General features: G+C 44.0%; 1 protein-coding gene across 5 annotated transcripts in view; it reads left to right on the top strand.

Moving 5' to 3' along the window:
• The window catches only part of LOC133356036 (tensin-3-like), an 89,190-nt gene that overhangs the window by 38,985 nt on the left and 28,632 nt on the right, over nucleotides 1-21,573 (top strand). For all 5 annotated transcript variants that reach the window (XM_061573512.1, XM_061573513.1, XM_061573515.1 and 2 more), the window contains 5 exons: nucleotides 15,949-15,990; nucleotides 17,139-17,185; nucleotides 18,781-18,952; nucleotides 19,286-19,336; nucleotides 20,714-20,836. In XM_061573512.1, the coding sequence (XP_061429496.1) occupies nucleotides 15,949-15,990; nucleotides 17,139-17,185; nucleotides 18,781-18,952; nucleotides 19,286-19,336; nucleotides 20,714-20,836 (435 nt within the window). The remainder of the gene's footprint in view (nucleotides 1-15,948; nucleotides 15,991-17,138; nucleotides 17,186-18,780; nucleotides 18,953-19,285; nucleotides 19,337-20,713; nucleotides 20,837-21,573) is intronic.

The raw sequence follows: 21,573 nt of genomic DNA, 5'->3' as shown, positions 1-21,573 counted from the left end.
CCCCGTTTCCTGTTATTGTTTCCCATGCTCCGGTTCTCTGCCTTTGAAGTTCACTGAAGATTAAAAATGATTTGACACGTATTTTATCTTGCACATAATCCCAAAATTCAACCATTTAGTACCAACTGCTGTCTAATTACGCGTAATTTTGTTAAGAATGAACGATACCGCTATGGACACGATGTGTATTGTATGGAGACTCAGAAAGCGTCTCCCTTCTGAATTCTGATTGAGCTATAACTAAACTCCGCTATGTTTGTGATCTGTATATGTTCTACCTCGTTTGTCTTTGAAATAAATATTGATCCATGTAGAATTGATTTAAATATTACTAAGGACCATCTACTGTATATCCAGTTTGCAGTAAGTTCTGTCATATTTCAAATATACTAATACTTAATGTTCCATAATTTAAAATACAAAAATACAGCCTGGTTAAGTTTTGCTCCAACAGCTACCACCGCTACCCACAGTCTTGGGCTGTGGTCGTCCTTGTGACAGCTGCTAGCTCGATGGGCCTTACCAGCTGAAATATATTCTGTCTGCATCCGATGGCAAGATTGTACATTTCTTTCCCAAGTTTAAGAATTCCTTTTGACTGAACAACAACAATGTTGCTTTCATATTTTTCTCAATACACTTTGCCTGTAAATTGCTTTTTTTTTTCAAAATTACGGCATCTTGCAAATGCTCTTTTGTTTAAGTAACAGGATTTCGCATTCCAATATTATTATTCATGATTGATTTGGCCTGAACAAAAAATAAATAACCTTCTATTATTGTTAAGTCGTGACAGGAGGATGCTCGTTTGTTCGTTTCTCAGTCCGCTTGTCCTGGTGAGGGTCGCGGCGGCAGCGGACCTCCCTTTCCCTGGCGACAGACTATAGCACTACTACACTATACACTACACTATTCACGACTAGACTATACACTATATTACTATACACTACTACACTATACACTACTGCACTATACACTACTACACTATACACTAGACTATCCACGACTACACTATACACTGCATTACTATAGCACTACTACACTATACACTACACTATCCACTACTACACTATACACTACATTACTATACACTACTACACTATACACTACACTATCCACGACTAGACTATAGCACTACATTACTATGCACGACTATACACTACTATTATACTACTATACACTACTATACACTACTACACTATACACTACTATACACTACTACACTATACACTACTACACTACATTACTATAGCACTACTACACTATACACTACTACACTATACACTACTACACTATACACTACACTATACACTACACTATACACTACACTATACACTACACTACTACACTATACACTACACTATCCACGACTACACTTTACACTATATTACCCTACTGCACTATACACTACACTATATACTACTATACACTACACTATACACTACACTACTACACTATACACTACACTATCAACGACTACACTATACACTACACTATACACTACTACACTATACACTACACTATATACTACACTATACATTACACTATACACTACTATACAATACACTATACACTACTGCACTATACACTACTGCACTATACACTACTATACACAGACTCGAGTTTTCCCTGGGGAATTCCCAGGCGTTCCCAGGCCAGCCGAGCGACATCGTCCCGCCAGCGTGTCCTGGGTCGGAGTCTTCTGTAACGTTGTGAGTGAGAAGTGGGATATCACATTGTGATGAAGTAATGTCAACACTCTAGGAGGTCTGGCACTGGTTCAGATATCACCCGACACTGCTGATGGTCATCGCTGGGAATCGAACTTAGGTCGCCGAGTTCGGAGTGCACAATGCAAGCACATGCACACATCACGTGCAGAGCACTGGCTCTTAATATCCCACTCAAACGGGCTAGTAATGGTGATAATCTCTAATTTCTCACATTGTACCAGTAGTGTATATTCCTCGTTCTGACGATAGGGCCAAATATCAACAAGGCAACGGCCTCCAGCAAGCAAGAGTCAACATTTCAAGTGTCTCAAATTTGTGTTTGCGTGGCGCTTATCTGTATTGAGCGAGTGGTGGACATTTCATATTGCTATGGCAGGGACCAGAATAGTCATACTGTAGGGCATATACTATAGGCCACTTATGAGGGGCCGTCCATTAATGACGTCACGCACCTAGGGGGGGGGGTCAGACATTTGTGACGATGTGTGACGAGGGGGGGGGGGGGTTGAGAAATGTGACGTCACATCAAAATGCGCAACTTCAAATAAATATAGACAACACGTTCTACTTAATAAAATAGACTTTTTAATAAATGTGTTCTACAGCATCAGAGTACAGCGCCACATTAAATACGCACTACAATGAGAATAGTTTAATTGGGGGGAGGGGCAGAGCTTTGTGACGTCATATTTGACGGGGGGGGGGGTCTGACTTTTTGTGACGCCGTGTGACGAGGGGGGGGGGGGAGTACAAAAATCGTCAAAAATCGCGTGACGTCATTTATGGACGGCCCCTGAAGAGAAATGCATTCATATCGACCACACTAAGATGATGGTCAGAGTCAATGACCAACCACGGTGTGAACTTGTAGCGATCGAACTCTGTGTCAGACCAATTCAGCCGAATCTGTTCTGTCGCGTGACATATTCAAGTTGACATTTTCTGGAAAGGTCACTTTGCGTGTAGCTCAGGTTTTGCTTGTTTAGATTGTGCAGCTTAATTCATTCACGCACGTGTCCTTATCAGTGGCTCGCACGCATGACGTGCCTTGCACATCACGCATTATGCAAATATCTAAATGGTGTGTGCTCGCCGGCGTGAGTAAGACGAGCAGTCGTGCTCAGCGCTACTGCGTTATGAGCATGACGGCCCGAGTTCAATTCCCAGGCGTGGAGAAAGTCGAACATCCGTGGCGAGTGGTATCTGAACGGACGCTGGGGGCCTCCTCCAGGTCAAAGCAGCCTCGAATGAGTGGCTGGTGTGGTGTGTAAAGCTGGGGACGGGGGAGACAAAGGTGGCTGTGGCTGTGGTGCAAGTCACAACAGCAAAGATTTAACTACACTTATTTGCCAATCTTATTTGACAGACAACTATTACAGTTTTACCATGTTTAGTGGTTGTCTCTCTGTCACAGGCTGATTCACAAACCGTACCTCTCCATAACAAAGGCTCACCCTCTTAAGCCTCACCTTACCATATTAATAAAAAGTATGCGGCCCTTGCCCCACCACCTTCTCCAACCATTATATAACGGAGTGGTAGCTCCTGCAATCTCTCATTTACTTGATACAGCTGTCGTGGCTGTGACGGTACCACCTGAAGACGGAAGCTTGTGTTGCCTCCGAAACGTCGTGATTTTTATTTTATTTTTTAATGTTTTACCTACGTGACTTTACCGAAAAAACCTAACAATAAGAATAACAACACGCTCGTTCGTCGTGCCGACCGCAATAGCTGATAGCGATCGCAACACTTGCCCGAAGAGTCTGTGGAGGCTATGCGGGGGATCTTTGTATTTGCCAGACCGAGGAGAGCGTGGGGGAGATAAAACTTGATGAGTTAGCGCAGTGGGGCGTGCAGGTGGTGCATCTGTAAGCCATCACGGCGCGTTAACCCATAACACCTGGCTTTCTCTCTCTCTCTCTCATGATCTCCTGCCAGCAAGCTTTTGCCATTTAACATTGCCAAAAATGTGTATCTTAACCTGGCAGAAATGTCGTTTTTTGGTCGTGTAAAAGACTCCTGTAACATGATTTTGCGAGAAAGGTAGAAAACCTGCGCATCGGAGGTGACAGCGATGAACATTCATATAATAATGATGGTTGTAGTGATGATAGTCGTGGTCACGGCAGTAATGATAGTGGTGCTGGTAGTGGTGATCATCATCAATGTGATAACCATGATGGTAGCGATGAGAGTCATGGTCACGGCAGTCATGATAGTGGTGGTGGTGACGATGATACTGCTTTAGTCACACATGATACGGCTGGACTCTTTTCTCACTCACGCCTGTACTACCGAGCACAGTTCACACCTCATCATCTAATGGATTTGCAGCGATCGGTAAGCCGTGCCTCTGTAAGTCAAGAGTTCAGGTTTCACTCATTCGTTGTATTGCATTATATATATATATATTTACTCTTTGTATGGTTAAGCCCACCCAGCTGTACTTTCTCTTTGTCTGTGAGTGTTTTGACAAATGAAGATGTATCGTTGCGACCTGCATTCTCATGAGGCCGGGATGAAAGACAGCCTACCTTACTTACCACCGTCTCGTTTTTTTTACAGCCAAAGGTTGTAATGTATTGTGTTCAGAGAAATAGTACCGTGTCTGGACCACTGAGCCTCCAGCGTACAAGTGCGACTCCATGTGTCAGCCACCCGTGATTGAACCAGCTTCTCAACTGACCGGTCCAAACCCAGTCACCAATGACTTGCACAAAAACAGTATCATAAATTATTCTTGTCACCGAATTTGGTAAATTCCAGCTCTGAAGAATACATATTTGTGCCTAATTGCCGTGTGACAAAAAAAAACTACTTTTCTTGAGGGCACATCTACTTTAGAAGTAGTTTCATAATGCCATCTTCTGAAGGCCGATATTCCTCACCATTTGCTGAGAGAGACCTTCATGGAAATCTCTTCAATTCGTTATATCATCCGACTAACAATTGAAATTGAGTTGGCAGAGACGGAAATATTTACAGTGAAATATAAATAAATGTTCTATTGTTTTTTGTTTAATGTTTATGCTCGCTGTGGGAATTTGGGTGCTTTGTGTAGCGTGAAATTGAACTTTCAAAAACAATACTCAAGTGGGCATGATTTTAAGCGCCATTAACCCTTTATTTAGGTGACGTTCATGTGTGTAAACAATAATGGAGGGGGTGGAGCAGTGGCGCAGTTGTTAGTGCACTGCGCTGTTACCCCGACGCCCTGAGTTTGATTCCCAGCCATGGTTAACATTCAGCGGCGGGTGGTACATGAACCAGACTGGGTCCACCTCCCACCTTACCCATCACCAAGCCGCACTGACCAGCGTGGCCAAGTATGGTTAGACAACCCCAAGGACATATGCGGTATTGGGAGGGGCGCTACGTATATCACTGGATTTGCAAAGGACTTCCAAACACATGTGTGTGTGTGTGCATACGTTTAACTTATTTCGCACCGATAATCGGATGTGCGGGGGAAAGACAACAAACTAAACACAAAACAATGAGTTCTAAACCTGCAAAATATAGTCACCGATGCTCATATCTGTAAAGGGTGCTACTGAAGAGTCTGTGCCATGCAAGTAAAACATTGCGTCTCATTGTCAGAACTGAGATCGCACATTTTGAAACGTGCCCATAATCTAGAAAGAGTCGGGTGTGGGTGGCGGCATATATGTATGTTAGTTTTCAATTTAGATTTAAAAGTGCATAGCTCCATTGCGCGAAAGCCTCACTAAGTTTTAAGACTGATTTTGGTGAGGTTCTACACAAGAGATTTCGAACATTTTTTTTCGGGGTAGTTTTAGGATTGACCAGTAACCAATTGGGGTTTTACCGAAAGAACCAAAGAGTATGGGGTTTATTGATTTGCCCCTCTTCTCATGATTCAATTGTCATGATTGGCGGTCGTAATTCTGTTCAACAATCAATCATTGTTTTTTGACATTGTGATGAGCATAGCAGCCAGCAGGGTCACGAGACGTCATTGCATGGAACTTATATGAATCTAAACACGTACATTTAAAACACGTGATTCGATGTCTGCTGTATCGTGAGCATGAAGATGAACGTTAAATGGCAACTCAATGCATCGGTACAACCCATTTAATCGGAGCTTCTGGACGAAACAAACAAATCTGTGAGGATACAGTTGAAATGTACTTGCTGTACTGCCTCTCATAGGCACTGCCGTATTGAGCTTATGCTCATCATAGCAACATCTCTGTGTGATCTACCAACTCCACAACCACGTTTCTCATTCCTAGGCATGAGCCTTAAGTTTCAAGTTTATGTTGATTTAAAGCTTTTTTTAATTGTCTTATTTATTTATTTCCCTTCTACGTGACTTTACCGAAAGAACCAAGAATATTTCAAGTTTATGTTTGTTCAACCAGGTCAATAACTCAAGGGAACAGGGATAGAGTCTCATTTTCAAGAAGGACCCGGGTCACCAAAATGACAAAAGAAAAAAAACAAATATAATAGAGTAAAGTAGAGTAATGAAGGAAAAAGAATCAGAACTAAAAACAACCTTGTCATCACATGAGAAATAAAAAAATCGCACGAACATAAATCAATGTTAAATTATGCATTCCCTGTTGCATGATTTGGCTGGAGCAGATTATTTTCAGATATATCACTGTGCAATTCTAAACTTACGTTACAGAAACATTAAACAGATATAGGGTGACTACTGCACCAGTGTGTGAACAGAGGAGGCTGTGAGTCAAATGAAATCGCAAGCGAAAGGAACAGCTCGGCATCAAACTGTGATGACGGCAGGCAGAGTCTGTGGTCGATGCAGACGCAGTCATGCGTACAGCTGCACAACGCTGCATTGACATTAGATCTGGGAGAATTAGTCAACCAATTAGATTTACCGACGACAAATTGTAATCGACCGTCGTCCTTGTGGTCGATTACTCGAGTGCCTTTAAAAATTACACCCTGCCTCCCGAATGCTGGAAACCTCTGCAAGCCACGCCCAGCGTGATGAGGCTGAATGTTGCTAAGCCTTGCCCATCAACTCGCTGTCCAGCGACACAGCTGGGAGCAGAGGTGATGATTTTTTTTTCTCTCCACCTCCAGTATCTTGTGCGGGTTGTGTTATCTGATTAGCCGGAGCATGGGACTGACACCGCTTCAATCGGTAGAGCAATCGATTACATAAACGCATTACTCGGATGGCCCAGCTGTAGTTGAAATAGGGGGGGGGGGAGTCCCTGGTGTTTGCCAGCATCTCTGCTCGTATGTATATATGTAATGAACTTCTTTCGCACCGTACGTAGCCAGCCGTGCTAATCGGATGTGTGGAGGAAGGACAACAAACTAAACACAAAAAGCACTTCAAAAGAAATGAGTTTTCCATCTATATTCAAAAGTCCATGAAAGTTGCCTGCCTCATTAACCTGTTCACTCACTTCCGGTACATGTGTACCTCCTTGTCCCGATTACACCTGAAACACATATGTGGCATTAGTGTGTATGTATGTTGAACATCTTTTGCACCTTACGTCGTGAACTGTACTAATCGGAGGTGGGGGGTGGGACAACAAACTAAACACAGAGGAGTTATAAAGAAGTTAGTTTTCAATCTATATGATTTCAAAGGGCATAGCTCCAATGGCTTCCTCATATCGGAAGGAATAGCATTCCAGATAGTAGCAAACGCGCATCTGAAAGCGTGCGATGCAGTGACCGTCTTTATACGTGTTTCACAAACTCCTGATCGCTGTTAACAATCACTAAATGCTTTTTCGGTTTTCTTAACAAAGACGTAATTTTTCACTTAATTCCAACATTCACCCATACAGCTCTAAATTCAGTCGAATTATACATATAGTTCTTTAACAATGCATGATACCTTCATTGACACCTGTTTTGCCAGGCCGCGGCAGCGCACGCCTGTAATCCAGTGCTGTGGAGGCAATTATGGTTAGTGGATCACACACAAGACGTTGTTGTTCCCGTTGATGTCGAGAAGGTGCTATCCCCTGGTCCGCCAGGAGAATGCGGTACAGCTGAACCTGGACTCCACCTGTTCCATCTGCATGGGATAGAGTGCTGCCCCTTGCACGTGTGGGTGTTGCTCCAGTTTGCTTCCACTTTTTTAAGTATCCAAACCACCTTAATATATATAGAGGACTTGCAGAGCTTATGGGAGAATTTGATGCCAGCTGACCAGCTGGTTGCTGGCTTTCCTATTGTCTGTGGTTCCTTGTGCCTCTGGATTGTTCAGTCTTCGAGAAGAGTTAGCCATTATTGTACCGGCGTGTTGCAAGTGGACATGACGATTGATGTTGAACAGAGACTTGGACGGTGTGTTTAAAGTACATTAACATTTCAACCACAAATTCTCTAGAATAACGTAGACAACTTTATAAATAGACACTCTGTATATGAACAAACGCACAGAGTATATGCTTTCATATCATTCAATTTTTCTTCAACCATGTGTGGATGCCAACTGCTCCTTGAATGAGATATAACTGGGGAAGCTCGTTGTAGTCAGATGAAATTACAGACCCGATGCTATGGAGGCCAACACTATCAGATAATGTAGTTAGTGCGCAGATGGCCTACAGGTTTTTTGCCTGGGTCTCTGCATGTTTGTCCGCTTGGTCCACGTCACGTGCCATTCTTCTCCCCCACATCAACGCAGCAAACATCGCTAATGTCGCTAATTCGATTTTTGCCAGCGGTTCGTCGACGACCAGGCATCGGAAGCGTGTTCTCGGCAGAGACACGTTATGCCTGGAATTGTGTTTTCTGCCATAAACTCATTACCAGGGACAGTCCGAAACGCTGTTATGGAAATTATTTTTGCACACCGCATCAATCCTGCCTTGTTTTGTCCTCATGATCCGTAGATTGTGTCTGCAGTTGTGGGCAAATAAAAATGTGCGTGAGTAGTGCTTATGGTTAAATGTACGACACACAATGATAATGGATTGTAATGGATAGTTGTACCTTGTACTCTAGTGACTAATGCCTTATAGCGATAAACCCTACTCGAGGCCGGTCCTAGCAGCGTTCTGGAAAGCATCGGGTGAGAAACGTAGCCCTGGCTCTATCTATGTGTGATTCACCAACCCTACCTTGAAGCGGCTGGGCTGATTATTGTTCATGAACAAGAAGAAAAGATAATGGATTTAATTACAGGGTGAGAGAAAAAAAGTTCAGTTTGGTTAATTCACAACATAGAATTTGAATTCTAGATTTGAAGCTTTCGTGACTGCAAGGATTCTTATTCTTAGGTTTTTTCGGTAAAGTCGTGTAGTTAAAAAATAATGATAAATAATAATAATAAATGAAAATTACTAGGTTAAATTACGACGTTTCGGAGGCAACACAAGTCTCCGTCTTCAGGTGGGACCGTCACAACCAAATTTACTGTACCAAGATGATACAGTAAATTTATGATACAGTAAATTTGGTTGTGACGGTCCCACATGAAGACGGAGACTTGTGTTGCCTCCGAAACATCGTGATTTAATTTAGTTATATTAAGTTATTATAATTTTATTTTATTATTACTTTTTACTTACGCGACTTTACCGAAAAAACCTGAGAGTATTGCATTTGAAGGCACTGCAACGGTCTTATCGCAATGCGTTCTGTTATTGCTAGGGGTTATTGTTATTGCTAGGGGTTATTGTTATTGCTAGGGGTTATTGTTATTGCTAGGGGTTATTGTTATTGCTAGGGGTTATTGTTATTGCTAGGGGTTATTGTTATTGCTAGGGGTTATTGTTATTGCTAGGGGTTATTGTTATTGCTAGGGGTTATTGTTATTGCTAGGGGTTATTGTTATTGCTAGGGGTTATTGTTATTGCTAGGGGTTATTGTTATTGCTAGGGGTTATTGTTATTGCTAGGGGTTATTGTTATTGCTAGGGGTTATTGTTATTGCTAGGGGTTATTGTTATTGCTAGGGGTTATTGTTATTGCTAGGGGTTATTGTTATTGCTAGGGGTTATTGTTATTGCTAGGGGTTATTGTTATTGCTAGGGGTTATTGTTATTGCTAGGGGTTATTGTTATTGCTAGGGGTTATTGTTATTGCTAGGGGTTATTGTTATTGCTAGGGGTTATTGTTATTGCTAGGGGTTATTGTTATTGCTAGGGGTTATTGTTATTGCTAGGGGTTATTGTTATTGCTAGGGGTTATTGTTATTGCTAGGGGTTATTGTTATTGCTAGGGGTTATTGTTATTGCTAGGGGTTATTGTTATTGCTAGGGGTTATTGTTATTGCTAGGGGTTATTGTTATTGCTAGGGGTTATTGTTATTGCTAGGGGTTATTGTTATTGCTAGGGGTTATTGTTATTGCTAGGGGTTATTGTTATTGCTAGGGGTTATTGTTATTGCTAGGGGTTATTGTTATTGCTAGGGGTTATTGTTATTGCTAGGGGTTATTGTTATTGCTAGGGGTTATTGTTATTGCTAGGGGTTATTGTTATTGCTAGGGGTTATTGTTATTGCTAGGGGTTATTGTTATTGCTAGGGGTTATTGTTATTGCTAGGGGTTATTGTTATTGCTAGGGGTTATTTATTGTGTATTCGGAGAAGTCCCACTAGAACTGGGGCAATTCGTAAATTAAGTCAATTAATTGACTCACACTTCGACTCAACGAATTTATTGAGGTCGATTACTTGGCGCCCTCAAAATTGGTGGCCGCCCGTAAAAGCCACGTCTAACGTGACGTGTCTGATGACGCCGATGATGTCAACAGCCCCTGCCTGTGACCTCCCGTCCAGCGTCACACATTGGAACAGAGGCGAGACCTTTTTTTCCTTCAAACTATTCTGAGGACGACCGCTTGTGTTGCGATCGAAACGTCGTGATTTATTTTATTTAATTTTCTACCTATGTGACTTTACCGAAAGAACTAAAGAGTATTCTTGTGTTATCCGATTGTTCGAGTAAATCAAACCAATACTCTGTCGAGTAATCGTTCATTTCAATAATCGGAGAGCCCATATCTAAATCCCACAATGCATCTGGAGATAGCTGCTTCTGTAGTTTGTGGCCAAAGTTATAACGTGGCTCAGAAAGCAACAGTGTCTCTTGCAGACACCCGTTGGTGAAACATTCGCTCCTGCGCTTTCCAAAATTAAACATCCTATCTTTGTACCTTAAATATTTTTACAGCCTTACAAACTTCATGTTCACTCTTGTTTTCCCCTTGGGAATTGTATCTTTTAATTGGGATATTTATGGGCATTAAAATGGCTTAAACTTTTGTGGAATGCATTGTGATCTTCAACTTGAATGGACATTCTTTATTCCTTATCTGAAATTTTGTTTAGCCAATTTTCATTGCAAATTCCATGAGGGATTTTAATATCCACGTTTAGCCAATTTACAATTTCGCACTTCCTCCGCTGCCACGGAGAATCGCATTCGGCGGCGACTTTCCCATGGAACGCAGGAAATCCCAGAAGCTCCGGAGGATCCTAACGACTTTGGTGGGCGGCGGTGGGGGGAGTGGGGGGGCGAGACAAAACAAACAAAACCCAAAAATGTTTTAAAACGTATGCACCACACTGCAGCCAGAGGACATAACCTGCAATCTGTAACCAAGGCGGTTTTAATTTGAACAGTTTTACTGCTGTGCCTGAGAGCAGTAGTTGGTCGTTGGTGGTGGTGGGGCAGTTGCTGGGTGGGTTTGTAGGTGGTTGGGTTGAGGGAGCAGGGGCGTTGAGGGAGTTCTAATTTCCATGTCCTTCCCCTGGCCCCCCTCTCAGCCATATCAACAGATCAACCGTGCACCCCAGTCCCGCATTCTTTCACTCGTTGCCAAAAATGTGAGAAATCCGGAAGATACTTAGATCAACATAGGACGAAGGCATGTATCGAGTGGAGTTTTAACAACCACTGAAGTGACCTACCTACCTATTTCATTTTTAAAGCTGCTCATAATTTCACAATTTCTGAAAATAATAATACTTTGCATTTTTGAATTAATAAAATAATAATAATAAAATGTTTCTCTGTGATTACTACCTCAGGTTTATCGTTGCTGGGCTTTGGAATCATTATTTATTAGCAATGAACACGAAAAAATACACTCACAAGTGTCTCCCCGCTCGGATGAGAATTGGAACAGCGCTCATCGTTGTTGGTGGACTTGGATCTGAAGTGGAAATTCCACATTCCTTTTGAAGGACGTTCACCTCGAAGGCATGTCGTTAAAGTCAATCGACACCTGACCAGCAATTGAACTCACATACTTCCTATTGTGAGTTGGACGCTATCGTCATGGAGCCACCTGGCTGGCTTCTTCATAATTGGCAAAAACAAAACCAAAAACAGCCAGCAAATGGAATACGTCAGAGACGACGTGCATCCAGGAGATGGGGCAAAGACGTCTGTTTTTGTGCAAGTGCTGGGTCGATTATAACACTGGTCAACACACTTTTTCTGGCATAAGGTATTCCAATGGTGTTAAGGTAATTTTGGGGTGCCAAATCTGGAATCAGTTTTTGTCTATCACATCAGGTTTTTGAGATATCAAATATTGCATTTTCAATCAAAACTGCAGAAGAAAAATATTTAAAAAATGTGGATATCTACATAAAATTATATTATAAACACACTATCCTAAAAATACAGCACCATATTTTAACACTAAAGCAGTCACTGACTCGCAACAACTTGCAAGTGACAGAGCTAATTTCGGGTAAAATCAATGAAAATGGGGTATGCCGATAGCATAAAATGAGATGTGATAGAGCAAATCTGAGATCAGTTTTGGAATTAGCACCCTGAAATTAGTCTAAAACAGCTGCAACAGTCCAGGCCAGAAGAAAATGCTTTTTTTTGTTGACCAGTATATAATTAACATCACAGGATCGTGCGAGGTGGCTGTGGAAGGCCTCCGTCCAGCAGAAGATTGACCATGGCTGATGGTGATGATTAAAGCAATTGCACAGCGCGGCAAACAGTAACGGAGCACTTTTACCACCTTTAAGTCATTCCCTCCGATGTGTTTTACTCGCCGTGTGTGTTTAAGGCTCGCAGACCTTACCCAAACATGTGAAGGCATAGCCAAACACCTCTGACCCTCAAAAGGCGTTGGCTAGGAGCACGTTGGTCCGTTCTTGAACGTGAGTCAGGGCACCCGACCTCTCTAACGGTACCTGTCATGGACCCTCCTCGTGAAACGATCTTGGGACTCTCTAAGCCTCCCGGGGAGGCCCCTTGCTGCCAGTTTTATTACGCAGTTTGTTAGCATGACCTTTGGCCTCTACGCTCCTGCCAGCTGTTTACGTTTAAATATGCTACGGATATCATTGCTGGTAAAATTCGCAGTATAAAAATAATAATATTATTTCCCTTTACGTGATTTTTAGGTGATGCGATATTGACTCTCACTGTTTTTTTTTGCTTAATCCAGCCAGGTCGCGGATGTGATTTAAAATATTCAACTCACAAGCAGAAGATTGTGAGTGAGAATAATGCTTGGTGTTAGTCTTGGTGTTCGCCTATCATCCCTCCAGGATCGATAAAGCGAGTACAACTTTGTGGTAAACAAGAACGATGTTTTATTTTTATTTTCTATGAACAGACTGCGCACACCATGGGAATGAGGGACGTTTTATCAGTGGCGTAGAGTTCGCAGTTAACTGAGCAGAGCCCCATTGTTGTTTGAAATATATTTGTATATTTAGAACTTGGAATAAGGGACGATGGGAGGGGATTCCCAAGTCCAGCAGGGTGAGGGAAGGCGCACAGTTAGAAGTGTTTTGTCCTGTAGTGTGGAGAGTGAGTGGGTGAGAGTGAGTAGCCGTCCATAAATGACGTCACGCAATTTTGGACGATATTTGACCCCCCCCCCACCTCGTCACACGGCGTCACAAAAAGTCAGACCCCCTCCTCAAGTATGACGTCACAAAGCTCTGCCCCCCCCCCCCCCCAAAAAAAAAATGCTTCAAATCGCTTTAAACTATTGTCATTGTAGTGCGTATTTAATGTGGCGCTGCACTCTGATGTTGTAGGAGAAAACATTTATAAAAAAAAGTCTATTTAATTAAGTAGAACGTGTTGTCTATATTTATTTAAATTTGCGCATTTTGATGTGACGTCACATTTCTCAACCCCCCCCCGTCACACATTGTTACAAATGTCTGACAGCCCTCCCCCCTAGGTGCATGACGTCATTTATGGACGGCCCCTGAATGAATGGGAGAGTGAGTGAATGGGCGAGTGGGTGAGTTAATGTTCTGTTCTGACCTGCCGTGTGGTGGTGGATGAAACGACAACAGTTAGTCTGGTAGACCGAATCCTCAACACGAGTGAAGCATCAAAGGGTGAGTTCACGAGAACAGCAGCCAGGGTAGCAGCGATATGGAAGAGTGATGAGGGGGCGATTGACTGCCGGTGAGCGAATAACTGCGGTGAATGAATGAGTGCTGGATCAACCCACTAATTGGGATGGAAGTCTTCGAGACAAACTGGCCCCTACCATACGAATGTGAACTCTGCATCCCGAGTTGAGAATTTGTGATGGATCAGACTTGTACCACATGCGTGATTGAGAAAACAAAGGATACGCAGGAATAGAGAGTGTTTGTGTGTGTGAGAATGTGGGACTGAGAGAGAGAATTATTGACACTCTTATTTGGCAACTCGCCATATGTAGTGCTCCCTTAATAAAGAGCACCATTCTCTTACATCAAGTGACTAATACCGTTGAAAATGAATTCAAGCTCTATATCAGCACTGATGTTGCCTCAAGTGCCAGGCGCTATAATTGTTGTTAAATGAGAGCTGGACACATATCAACGTTTTTCTCTCTCGCAAGGGTACAAGCAGCGGTGTACAGTCGTGGTCTGCATGCAATGTGAGATGTTGAGTCTGGAGGCAGGAACATTGTTGGTGCTTAGAAGTGTTCTTGTTGAAGGCAGAATATGTCACGTACATCTTCTTGGTTCTTTCGGTAAAGTCACGTAGAATGGAAATAATAAAACAGTAAAAATAAAACATAATAAAATAATTCTCACGACGTTTCGGCCACAACGCAAGCAGCCGTCCTCAGGTGAAGACCATGTCTGTCGAGAAGACAGAGTTCACCTGAGGACGGCTGCTTGCGTTGTGGCCGAAACGTCGTGAGAATTATTTTATTATGTTTTATTTTTATTATTTTATTACTTCCATTCTACGTGACTTTACCGAAAGAACCAAGAAGATGAATCCCTGCAGTCACGAAAGCTTTAAATCGAAATATCACGTAAATGTTTCACTTTTTACTCTTGTGGCTTTAAAGCATTATACCCGCGTGTGTGTCTGAGACGGGAAGTGGCGGCCTGGCACGTGGCCTGCAATCCAACGCTGTGGAGGCAGTGAGAGTTGGCGGATCACTGCGCTAATGTTGCGAAGCCCCTGTCACGCGGGCATTGAGGTGCCATGCTTTGATTCGCCAAGAAATGGCGGTATGGCAAATGTGGATCACACCTGTTCCATCTGCATGGGATTGAGTGTTACCCCCATCACACACTTTGGTTTTGCTTTAATCCAGATATTTAAATTTCCCCCCTATAAAATACTGAAAATGTTAAATGTTGAACTTCTTTCACACCACATGTATCCTACCGTGCTAATCGGATATTTGACGTTCACATTTCCACCCTTAACCAATTAACCGCCCACACCCTCTGCAGCACGTGTCCACGGTGTGACTGGCACTTTTCATAGATGTTCACATATCCGAACTTGTCACATCACTGCCTCGACCTAATTGCCTGGTGAGTCGAATATGTGACATACTGGAATCGGAAGGTCACGATTTATTTCCATGAGAAGTTCTCTCGGTCGATGAGTTGATTAAATATGTACCACTTTGTCATCATCCTACGATACTTGCCCATTGCCATGGGAATGTGGAATTTCCACCATTTAGACACTGGGCTGCCAACAGAGATCACGCCGCCGTCCCATCGCTTGTTTGCGCAGTGAGACACTTGGATGTGCGTCATGTTCTGGGTCAAGGTTACACACGGCACTCCGTCTGTTGCGTGTTCGGGCTGAGTCACGGGTTTGTCCGCTGGCATGAGGGGATGCATCGTGCCGAGCAAACCGCACGACACGAACCAAAAACGCGCCGGAGAGTTTCCGGGCACATGCGGCAAAAAACCCTCTGAAGCCGGCTTCCATGTGAGATGTCGAGCGAATGGTTTCGTAGCGTTGACTACGTTTTCTGCGTCTGTTTCTTTGCAGCCGGAGAGCCCGAAGGCAGCCGCAAATCGACCAAACAGCGCTGTGAGTACACGACAAGACTTTTCTCGAGCAGGCTATTTTTTATCCTCGTGGTTGTGCTCTCGGGGCTCCGTCGTGGACAGGACAGCGCAGTGCAGCAACATTCCACTGTTGTACTGCACTATGCTTCCATTTCGTCTATGTTCCGCGCCTTCACCGACCAGCACCGGTCAGCGTGGTGAAGTATGGTCAAATCAACCCCTACGACCAGTACGGCATGGGGTGGGGGGAGGCCCTCATCCAGCAGTCGATTGGCCAAAGGGTTTATTTCATGAGGTAGATGGAAGGTCCTTCCTGAACGATCGCATTCACTGGAGCATCAAACCACTGCAGGGAAATGTCCTTGGTATACGACGCCACTGATACATTTTGGATTTTCATGAGCATCTAAATGCACCCATATCAGGATTCATATAATGTTGTCGTTTTCTAGTAAAGGCAAGTCATTCGCCTTCGTCACGAAACACTAGTTAGTGCTCTTTCATGCACCGTAAACGAGTGAACCTGAGCCAATGATGTCAATTCCACATTACCATGGCGAGGATCACTCTCTATATTATGGCCACTGTTGACTTCCCATAATGTGGTGCTCGTGTTATTGACCCCAGAGTGATGACAGCAGAGAAAGGCTTTCTTCGATTAGCCAAATCATCGATTACCCTGCCGATTATTGGTTTGATTACTCGGCCAATTGGATATCACAGAAACAGTCTCCGGCCTCTCAGTCGCTGGACGGGAGGTGATGGGCAGGGCTTGGTGATGTTGTCAAAATCATCAGCCATATCACTCTGGGCGTAGCGTGTAGGGGGTTTCCTGCCTTTCGGGAGGCATGACGGTGGCAGCAGCCTTTCTTTTTAAAGGGGCCCCAGTTAATTAAACAACATAACAAAACATAGGATAATTTTTAGTTGATTAATCCGTCTAATCTGGTTTCCCCCCACGTGCAAAACACTCATTAAGAATAACTGGGAAAACGTTCCCAGGCATCCTTGTGAATAAAAGAGTCCTGAAACCCAATCGGTACCCTTTGAAGGCTTTTCCGTAAAATACGAATGTAAGTAAAAATCAATATTTGTCTAGCCATTTGCTTAAAAATGAAGACCATACATTGTTCTGAAATCAACACACTGTTGCAATTTTCATTTTCACAGGTGTCAGTGGCCAGCAGCACCTCTTATGAGCTGGACAGCAAAGTGGAGTGAGTATTTTTTTCCTCTGACGATTACATTCAGATGACTGAGATGCATGCGGTTATAACAGTTCACTCACAGTTAAGAGTTCAAATCCCAGTTGGGGATTGACTCAACCCATTATCTCTCTGAGGTTGGTAACACTTTGTGGAAATTACCAATTGGATGGTAGCCGTCGGCTGGGCAGGTCTAAGCAGTGGTAGAAATATCACATGAATCCTATGGCAGTGGTCCTTAGGTTTGTTGTCGTTTAATCTGCACAGAGTCGTACTCATTTTAGGCATCCCAGATGTAAGATTATAACGGGGCTAAGCGACCTCAAAGCTGGGTTCTAACTCACGACCTGCCGCTCATTAATCCGCCGCTCTTACCACAACACCACCTGGTTGGGTGAAAATAAAATCGCCTTTGAACTGCAGGTCAGTCACTATTGAATTCCACAAAATGCTCCTGACTTTAGTGGCTTCTGTGGATTTGAAATTGCAATGTTTGGATTGTGAATGTCAAACGCTATGAGCAAACCTCTACGTAGTCAAATATAATCTAATTTCCATGGAAACAAATTTTAACAGGAGCCTGGGATTGAACTTGGGATTTCATCGTTGCTAACTCTTATTTAGCCTCCAAGTGAGCATCGCTATTATCAGTCAATCCACTGCTGGCTGTAGGCATCTCCAAGCCTCTGTCACCTCGTGTGGTTCCGCCTTCTAACACTACACCTGGCACCTGTACACAAGCCGTTTGCATCGCTCCATTTCTCCACAGGATGTCCTCTTGGGCTCGTTTCCTCCATTGGCCGTCACTCCATTGTCAGCCTCCGCCACCGGCCATCATCTCTTCTAGCAACATGGCAGAAGGAGAAAGACGTATATATATCAGAGTAAACGCTCAATAACACGGTGGCCTTGAAATAAAAAAATATCCCTTCATAGCACCATTTATGTGTGACAAAGAAGGGCCATTGGTCAAAATGTAGTGCATATTATATCGCTTTCGTTTTATTCATTATTTGTGCTCGAGCACCAAACTGCCAATGCAGCAGCATCACCAAATGTATATCAGAGAACGTATGCAAGTCATCGGCATCGCTTTGGCTGTTTAATAAAAATAAGCAGGCACACGCATCTAATAATGATGATTTGCAAGCCAATGCCATTAAAAAAAAACATTTTTCTTTCACCAGATAAGGCCCACCGAGCTATGTAGCTCTTTTTCAGAGGCGACCTGAACACAAATGACAGCTCAACGAAATGTCTCATCATGTGGAAATTTATAGCAGACAAATTCTCTAAACGCATGTTTATAAATGTGAAGGGGAAAACCCGGAGGGCCTGGATAAAAATCCTAGCGACCATGGGGATAACATGCAAACTCCAAATATACAGCAGGTGTCAGGATCAGGATCAAACCCACGACCCCCTCCATCCCAGGCGAGGTAGTTAACCTCTCGCCACCGTTGCTGATGCCAATGCCGATACTGCAGCAGCTGCTGCTGCATAGCTGATTTAAAAGTGCATAAGCCCCAGTGGCTTGATCATTTGCAAGCCAATGCCATTTGCTGATGCCAATGCCGACGGTGGCCGCTGCTTGCTGTGTTATGCAGAGGGGGCGTGCGTGGGCTGGAGGCCTCGCCGGGCCACGAGTTGGACCTCACGTACGTGGCCGACCGCATCGTCGCCACGTGCGTGCCGGCCGGGGCGTCGGAGGCTGCGTCCCAGCGGGGCCTGCAAGAGATGGCTCGCCACCTCGCCTCCAAGCACGGGGGCAACTACCTGGTGAGGAGAAGCAACACACAGGGGCTGAGAGCCAGAGCAGATTGGATGGTAGGCAAAGGCGGGATCATATGCTTACTCATTCTGCTTCGTGTTCAACGTTTGTTTAACGTTTGTTGAACGTTGACTGTTATGCATGCCCCCCATCCCCTCCCCCTGACAAACTCAGGGCTCCCTGAACACTGAAAAATGTGTGAACTCATTGTACATGTCCTTATTTATCCGTAGTCTGTATAGCAGTATAATGATGAAAAGTGTTTCAGCCTTACTTGTTATCAGATTTTCTTAATCAACTGCAGTTTTGACAGCACAGCGTGTGCGTCTTTTAATTCCTAGGTTATTAACTTTTCTGGACCAAAGGAAGAGCTCACCAAGCTTCACCCTCAGGTATTGTTGAGATAACCTTGTGATGTTGTCATTATATTCATTGTATTATGAGTTGTAGGAAATGCAGTGGCAGTGCTACAGGCCCATTGAGAGCCCTCAGTCGTAATAATTTTTGGGCGTCTCCCCCTCAATCATCCCTTTGGATTTATAAACTCCAGGCGATGTGGCCGGAGAGATGTAGACACGAGATCGAGATCTAGTGAGCTGAGAGACATTTGGACAAAAGACCGGGGTTGTGATGAGAGACAACTTCAGTGAATCGAGAGACGTAGACAAGAGATAGAGACATCGTCTGATGAGAGAGGAAAGCTGAAAAAAAGGAGGAGATGAGAGTATTGAATCTTTTTTTGCATTGCGTGTTTATGACGATATAAATTCAGGATGATGTTTGGGGGATCCTTATTTTATTCATGAATATGTGGCCCCTGAAGCTGCTTGGGGCCCTACCATTTATCTTAGTTTGCTTCATGCCCAGCACCACCGCTGAGTGAATGGGCAGCTAAGGGACAGTATTTCTAGCTCAAATCAGCGGTGGCGATATTTTACTCGTGGACTATGGAAATGAATGTATTAAAGGAGAGAAAGCGATGCCAAGGTGTTATGGGAACAACAGTTTCTGGCTGTGATGTCCTTTTTGACTAACACTCCACAATCAGCAGAGTTTGCAGGTGTAAGTGGCAAAAAAAGATGTCACAGGAATCAGCCATTCTTCAACTTAATCATCATTTTCAGCCATGGTCAATCTACCGCTGAATAAAGGCCTCCCCAGCCTGCCACCACCTCTCACAGTCGCGCAATGCAACATTTCATAGACACGTTCAAATGAGCTGATTTCAGCACTCCATCTCGATAGTGGACGTCCTCTCTCTCAGATGCGTTCCATTTCTTGGCTGCGAACCTGTTATATTATTCTTCACCATTGGCCATTGTCACTTCTAGTCATGACGTATTCTCCTCAAGCTCACTTACAACTATGTTATTATTACACGCTTTTAATTAACTCACTCTGTCTGTTGTATCCTCAAATCTTCTAACTAAATTTTAACCCACTTCCCAATGTGGTATCGACTGCAAACTTGGTATACTTATGTCATACTGATGACAATACTAGATTATATCATTAAAAATAATAATAAAAATATTTCCAAACATTATTTTGTATATGTTATGTTTCGTCTTGGGTCTAACTGTCCACGCTAAACTGACGTTGGCTATAAATCAACACGGCCCCTTACGTTATGGCAAGCTTCGGGGCCTAATCCTGGAGTCGTGGAGTTCTTCCATTACTAGTACGGTACATTTCATTAAAGCGTGTTTACATTTTTAAAAAAATATTACTTATTACACACGACACCGACGACACTTCCTTGCGAGCAGGTGCTGGAGTTCTGCTGGCCTGGCTTGCACGCGCCCCAGCTCGACACCCTTTGCCGCGTCTGCAAGGCCATGGAGTCCTGGCTCGCCGCCCACCCAAGCCACGTCGTGGTGCTGCATTGCCAGGTGAGTGGGTCGTGCCCTGACCAGGGGTGTGACTGGCCCCGCATTGCCAGCTGAGTGGGTCACGTCCTGACTAGGGGGGTGACTTGTTCTGCATTGCCAGCTGAGTGGGTCATGTCCTGACTAGGGGGGTGACTGGCCCCGCATTGCCAGGTCAGTGGGTCACGTCATGACCAGGGGTGTGACTGGCCCTGCATTGCCAGCTGAGTGAGTCACGTCCTGACTAGGGGGGTGACTTGTTCTGCATTGCCAGGTCAGTGGGTCACGTCCTGACTAGAGGTGACTTGTTCTGCATTGCCAACTGAGTGGGTCACGTCCTGACTAGGGGGGTGACTTGTTCTGCATTGCCAGGTCAGTGGGTCACGTCCTGACTAGGGGTGACTTGTTCTGCATTGCCAGGTCAGTGGGTCACGTCATGACTAGGGGGGTGACTTGTTCTGCATTGCCAGGTCAGTGGGTCATGTCATGACTAGGGGTGACTTGTTCTGCATTGCCAGTTGAGTGAGTCACGTCCTGACTAGGGGGGGTGGCTTGTTATGCATTGCCAGGTCAGTGGGTCACATCCTGATGGGGTTCACTTGACCTCTGGGCTCAGTAAGCAAAGCACCACCTGGGCATGCTGCACCGCTTGGTGAGAAATAGAAAAAGAGTAGTCTTCAGCACAGTTTAGCTTTTCAAGTGTTGTTATTTTAATGCTGTGTAGTTTTTTTTACACGGTTACTTAGCACAAGCCCCCCACC

This window comes from Lethenteron reissneri, chromosome 7, assembly GCF_015708825.2.
Source record: "Lethenteron reissneri isolate LAM-NWPU_2019-01 chromosome 7, ASM1570882v1, whole genome shotgun sequence".
Lineage (NCBI taxonomy): Eukaryota > Metazoa > Chordata > Hyperoartia > Petromyzontiformes > Petromyzontidae > Lethenteron > Lethenteron reissneri.
The sequence above is the reverse complement of the archived record's forward strand: the minus strand, read 5'-3'. Positions and strand labels throughout refer to the sequence as shown.